Consider the following 7,037-nt stretch of genomic DNA (forward strand, 5'->3'; position numbering starts at 1 on the left):
ACTTTACTGTTGGGGGCTCTAGGAAATATCAGGGGTCTGTTTTGGACCCCTGATATTTCCCTTTTGAAAAAAAATAAAATTAATTATTATAATATGAGGATAGAGTCTCTCAATCTTTCTGTAGCCCCTGTTATGAACAGGAAGCCTCTATAGTAAGTGTTCCTGTCCATTCATAACTTGGAGATTGTGGACAGAGTATGTTTACGATCATGAATGAACAGAAGTGATGTAGAGCACTTACTGTTCCATTCATAATTGGGGACAGAGTAAACGTACCATGCCCTCAATTATTTACAAACAGTCAGCGATCAGCTGATCACTTACTGCTTGTAACTGCTCTCTATCCTGACTCACTGTCACAGGAGGCTGAGCCAGCAGTGTGGGGAGTAGAGCTCAGTCTCATTTGACAGCATACTCCTCCCCCACACCGCTGGCTTGGCCTCTTGCAAGTGCTTACAGCTGTCTCCTCCCACACCGCTCTCCATCCTGATCTGTCACAGGAGGCCGAGCAGGGCGCCACTCCCCACCCCTCTCAACCGCCTGACAGTTTCTTTCCTCCACTAGACGCTGCGCCAGAAGGGACACAGAACAGCGCACAGGAGAGAAACTAGAGATGCACCTCAATTTTGCCCGAAAGATGGTACTGTCGGCATTCGGCCCAAAGTACAATTTTCAACGATTTGTTTCATTGGCTGAAATGTTGGTGCATCCCTAATTACAGGACAGTCAAATATATTTAAAACAATATGTGCCAAACTATGAAAAAGGTAGTTCAAAGCTTGCAAACCTCCTACTGTAATGTTGAATGCTGCATTCAAAGTAGGATCACCTATTGTAGAAGTCTCTATATACACCAGATAAATTTTCCAAACCAAACTTTAATAGGCCAAATACTCCTACCATTACCAGGAGTTCAATATTCTCTGAAACATTCAAGTTGCCTGCTCCAAGCCATGACCAAAAAAAAAAAGATAAAATTAAATAAAAGCCAAAAACACCCCACACACTTGCAAAGTTACATATTTTATTGTGTATGCATAACTCTAACATAAAAGGAAACCTTTGCCAATTGAATAAAATAACTGCCTGGAAAATTTTGTATTTACGCACTGCTGGATTATACATTATAGATTAATTTTTTTTTACACAATTTCAAACCCCTCACAAATCTGAAGTTCAGTTATTTCTATGAGACTCCAAATAGCACAATAATTTACAAGTACATTTTCAAACCTTTGCCTGCTGTAACCATCTAGATACCAAGGATGTTTTATTTTAAAATTTTGGCTTTCAATTTTGGCTCATCTTTACATGTATTTTATGTGTGCCTCTGTAAGAGTTCACATGAAAAGATAACATTGAAACTATCAAACAGAGGATTTAAAGCATACAAAGTGCATCCCATTGACCTTGATCTTTAATCACCCAAGTCCAAAGAAAGAAATAAGAAAAAAAACAAAAACACAAAACAAGCAACCACCCGTAAACAAAGCAACAGGACATTTAGAAGAACATTTAACTTAGTGCCTTAGGACGAGTTTCCCTCTGCCAATGCTATTGTGAAAGCCTCTACTTCCATCTGGCCCATGTGGAAGTCGAAGTATCCCACTGGGAAGCCCAAGTGAGCCCGGAGCCTTCTTGAGCACCAGAGGGCTACAAGGCACAGACTTATTCTCCATGTATTGATTGTGAGCAGCAGCTTTCCGTCTTTGCACCCAAGAACAAATCCCGCTGTCGTAAGAATGCTCTGGATTCCGCTGAAACATTTCTGGACTTGTCCCAGAGCTAGAACATACTCTATTCCCATGATCTGTAGCCAAAGGAGAAAGGTTGTGATGAGGTTGAGAGAAGCACTTGCGTGCCAGTAATGGGCTAGAGCGAGGGCTGCTGAAAAAACTTGGCTTAAATGAAAGATCTGGGCTTGCAAAATTCATAGCACAAGGAAAACGAGGCGCTAAAACTGGAGAAGCTGGAGCACTGTCAGATTCTGATGAGCTGCAACAAGAAGCATCCTCCACTGTGTATTGCAGTTTTATTGGAAGTCTACCATGCTGCTTTGGCAACTTCTTATCTGGCAAGTCACAGTTTTCGGCTTCGTCAGACTCCATGCCACTTTTCTTGCGTGTACCTCTTCCACTTACCGGTACAACTCTGATTGCACCGTCACCATTGGTGGCACTTTGCCTGATGCTAAATGCCTCTAGTGCCTTTCGAGCTCCTTCCAGGTTCTCATATTCTACAAGTGCACAATTTTTTGTAGCTAGCTCGGGATATCTAGCCAAATATTTCTTGACATCACTTGGCACTTCTTTTCCAGGTTTTAAGATACGTACAGAAGTGAGAATTCCAAATGAAGCAAACAGAGAAGTGACCATTTCCAGAAAGTTCTTCTGGGGTTTTACAGGACTGGTCTTATCTGTAGAATCTAGATTCCAGGCCAACAGTAGTTTAGTGGGAGGGAGGCCAAGCAAAGAATTTGGAACAGGGGTTTTACGCCTCACTTTGGTTTCCTCTTCATTAACCTCTAGGATGTCTGAAAATCTGAGTGCGTACAAGGTTTGTCGCCAGTCTCTTGTAAAAGACTTAATCTGAAAAATGGAAAAAAAAAAAAGCATAAATTAAAAAGTAAACATATGTCAGTAAAATACAACACCATTGTTCTTTATTTCACAAGAATATTAGTACAATATTGTATGTCTCATGTTAAAAACTTAACTCTCCCTCCAGGTTATTTTTATTTTATTTTTTTAACGTGAAACTATTAAAAAAAAAACAAAAAAAACAAAACACACATAACAACCATTCCAATATTGTAAACAATTACAAAATTGTTAAATGCCTTTGCACACAATTACTCTAGCACCCAATCCAAACTTTTAAAAACGCTTTTTTTGTAAGAATTACAAAACGCAGCTGTCCTTTAGCCGAGGAAACCCTCAGATTTGTATACCCCGAAAAGACTGTTAGCTATACAGGGTTAACTTCAGTGCTGGCCAGAAGCTTTGAGGGCAATAAATCTACACCAGCAAGACAGCTTAAAGAAGAATTCTGATCATTTATAAAATGAACCTTTGCAGTGAGGCTACCCCTGCACTGCAAGTGTCAAGTACTCATTTTGGTCTAGGGTCTAAAATAAAGATATACTCACCCAATCCTTGGTCCTACGGAAGCAACGCTCACCTCTGGCTGTGGAATGTCCCTTTGGCATCCTCACATACAATGCGAGTATGTGTATGGGCCTGATGATGGCACCGATTAAGAGTGCCAGAGCCTGGGCTGAAGGAGGTTGTGGGGACCAGTCTAGCAGCCAGGTGGGACAGAGAATCGAGTGACAATATCTTAATTTTTGCACAGAGACCAAAACAAACACTTCACTCTTGTGAGGGTTAATTTTTTTTGACTTGCGAGTTCTTTTACAAATTTACTATACTGAATAACTGGCCGAATTTTTTTTTTTTTTATTGGGGGGTGGGGGTAGAAGGGGGGGGGGATGAAATCTGCCTAGTGGATAGTGTGCATCATTCCAATCTTCCTAAATTGGAAATATCACAGGGGTACAGGGTCAGGGTAAACACCAACCTCTCCAGCTCTTAATACAGTATTGGATTTGTATTTTCATATGCAAACAGATTTTATATGTTCATTTTGCTTGAACAGCCACCCTAATGGGGCCACCACTCACCGCCATCTTCCCCCCACAGGCCCCATAACTGCTGCGTGGGCTGCTTTGGCTATGCCACTGCCCCAAGCATGTTTTAGCTGCTTCTTTTCTTCACGGATCAGCTACACATGAATGCTCAGGCTTACCGAAAATGAAAACAGTAGACAACGCCTGTGCTATGAGTGTTGGCAATTGGGAGACTGCTGTTACTCCATAACAGGAATTACCTGAACAATATCCTTCATGGCAGGATCACTAGGTGTTTTATGGATAGCAGCAGATTTTAAAAAGATTGAATACAGATTTTCAGATTAACATGTTATATAAGATTACCAATTTTTGTTTAGATCTACTTGAATGACCACCAACAATTACATACTCCCGTTATTCATATTTAGGTGGCAGGAAAGCAGTCTTTTTTTGCGCATTTTTAATGATTTTCATTTAGGAGCTAGTGAAATATTATACTGTTCCCTTTATCTAGCCAGTCTTCCTTCTCTGGGCAGCTGCTTCTGTTGTGGGCTGATAGTTACAATATACCTCTGTGTATTTTCAGCTCAACATTACATACCCTGTTTAAATTAAGGGGGATTGATGAGAAAAAAATGTTTTTCCCATTTCTTGTTTCTAAAAGGGCTAGTAGCTAGAATAGCAGTGTTTACCTGCACAATATTTTGTATTGTGGCTCATCAAACCTTAATTTTAAGTCAATTGTATAAGGAAGTACTTTACCTCTGCAACGTTCTAAAGAAAATCTTTATATCCAAGCTATGGATTGTTAATTTTTACAATAACAAACCCCAACGGATTGGACAATATGTCCCCATACCCCGTTCACCAGGGGGTTGTAATTATCATCATTACAAGTGCATCATTGGGCTTTCAAAAGTGAGTTAACTTTACAGATGCATAGCTAGGAACAAGACAGCTGAAATCACCAACAAGAGATCCATTTACAGCTTGGCTGGGGAATTTGTGAAACTCACCCATCATATGATTAGCAGACCAAGAAGGTCACAGCTCATTCTCTCAAAAGACAAACTGCAACAGACAGTCAGTAGGTGGGTAGAGCCAATCCCTCTACACCAGAAAAATTGTGTTGTAAATTGATGTTACTGACTGGTTTACACAATGTCCACTCAAAGTAGTTGTAAACCCTACCTGGATGGCATTAAGTTGCTAAAGCATAGTGTATTAAAAACAATTGTGTTTCACAATATACAGTTTTTACCTTTTTTTTTGTATCTCAATGCTGCTCAATCCCTCAGTCTTTGTTCACCGACTTCTTGTCTAGATGCACATTCTAACATCAGGTGCACATCACTGCTCAGGACCCTTTGGAATGGTAACGGCCATGGCTGAGGTGTGTATTGATGTGGTAAACGGTCTTATCAAAAGTCTGGACAGTACAACTAGGAGTTGTCACCCTAAAAACAGGAAGTGTCTGAACAAGGACCTTTATGGCAGGATCACTAGGATTATTTATTTTAGTTAAACTGTCTACTTATTTACCACTTCCTACTTGCCAATGCTTAGCAAAACATCAAAATGGATAAAACGAAAAAACCTCACCTTTTTGAAGGATGTGAGCAGTTTAATGCTGACAAAACCCAACTTGTTTTTCTGTACATGTTTGAGCAGAAATGCATCGCGAGATAAATTCTCATCAGACAGGTAAAACTCTACTTGGCTTACAATCTTTTCAATAAGCTTCACATCAGGGATCCCACAATCGCCTTCACAGGAGTCCTCATCAAATGTTTCAGACATATCATAGAAACTTCTATAAAAAAAAAAAAAAATTCACTAGAGGTGCACCGAAATAAAATTTATAAAAAAGAAAGAAAGAGGTCAGGCCGAAACCACACATTTTTCTAAACTTTTCAATTTTTAAATTAATAACACATTTTTTTTCACTTTACGGTCAGGTGCTCTGGGGAAATATCAGGGGTCTAAAACAGACTGGCTGTTCGGATTGGCTGCCTCAGAGCCCGCGCTTGTGGGGTCCTGAAGCAACCTTCTGGGGACCTAGCAGTAGATGTTTTTAACACTGCCTGCCAAGTCCCACATCTCCTCCTCCTGATTCCTGGTGCAGTCACTGCTCGAGGCAGCCCCACACCACGAAAACAGCCTCAGAGCATGCAGGTGACCAGCACCCGCTCCGTTCGGCTTACAACGCGCCCGTAGAGCGGGCATAGCACAGCACCTGTCAGCAGCGCTGGAGAGACCCAGTAGGCAACCCTGGTGACCTCTTTACACAGCCTTGGAGAGACTTATTGGCAGCCTGGTGACATCTTGAGTCCAGATGGCACCAGGCTGCATCCAGGTGTCACCAGGCTGTGTCCAAATTCTGGACGCAGCCTGGTGAGATCTGTATTGAGCTCTGGTGAGAAACTGTCCTAAAATCATTTGTCTGTATTGTTTTAGAAAAAAAAGTCACATGTCCCTTTAAGAAAAAGTAACGGTAATTGCAAGTAGATGAGGGCAAGGTCTTGAAAAAGTGTTATCGGGACATCCCTATAAATTACATTAAAAAAATTATAAAATTACATATATTTAGTTTTTGGGGTTGTAGTAGATAACTCTTTAACCCGTTCATGACCGAGACCTTTTTTTCTTTTTTGCACCCATGTTATATATAAATGGTGGCAGTTGCAAATTTTTATGTTGCACGATATTATTGCGCAATTCCTTATCAAACCACAAACTTTTGTGAAAAAAGCACTTTAATGCCCCAAAACACAACAACAACATACCCATTTGTTGAATAAAATATAAAAGATGAGGTTACAACAAGTAAATAGATACCCAACATGCCCAGGTAAAAAATTGTGTGCGTCTTTGAAGCTGCGACAAAATTCAGTATCCCAAAAAGTCCATAGAGGAAGCTTTAAAAGCCCCCACAGGTCATCAGTTTAGAGATACCCAAAAATACTGGCCCTAGAATTATTGCTCTCACTCCGGCATGCGTGGCAATACCGAACATGTGTAGCGCGATCGTCATTTTCCTACTTAGGCGCACGCGACGCATGTTTACGTGAATGCACACGTGCTCGCAGGGGCCTTTAAAAAAAATTTATTTTTACATTTATTATTAAATTTACATTTTTTTTTAACTTTCATTGCTATCACATAGGGGGGCTTACAAGCTTCCCATGCGATAGCAGATTAGAGGTGACAGGTACTCTTTAAAGGTAATGCTGGGGGTCCAAAAGACCCCTAGCATCACCTTTAGACTCTGCACTTCAATAGCTCATAACTGGGCTCCAGGAGCCCAGCACTGACATCTATGGGACTGGAAGTGATGCAAAACGTGTCGCTCCTGGTCACATAGTACGGGGAGGGGATCGGCGAACATAGGTTCGTCCATCTCCTC

The 7,037-nt window shown here is 40.9% G+C and overlaps 1 protein-coding gene across 1 annotated transcript in view; it reads right to left on the minus strand.

Annotated features, from left to right (window-relative positions):
- Positions 1–1,520: 1,520 nt before the first annotated feature.
- Positions 1,521–7,037, minus strand: part of LOC108789620 (la-related protein 6-like) — a 20,406-nt gene continuing 14,889 nt past the window's right edge. The window contains exons 4-5 of the mRNA XM_018559681.1: positions 5,234–5,444; positions 1,521–2,588 (exon numbers count right to left, since the gene is read on the minus strand). Coding sequence (XP_018415183.1) covers positions 1,521–2,588; positions 5,234–5,444 — 1,279 coding nt within the window. The remainder of the gene's footprint in view (positions 2,589–5,233; positions 5,445–7,037) is intronic.

This window comes from Nanorana parkeri, unplaced genomic scaffold (genome assembly GCF_000935625.1).
Source record: "Nanorana parkeri isolate BGI_ZX_2015 unplaced genomic scaffold, ASM93562v1 scaffold412, whole genome shotgun sequence".
In the NCBI taxonomy this organism is placed as follows: Eukaryota; Metazoa; Chordata; class Amphibia; order Anura; family Dicroglossidae; genus Nanorana; species Nanorana parkeri.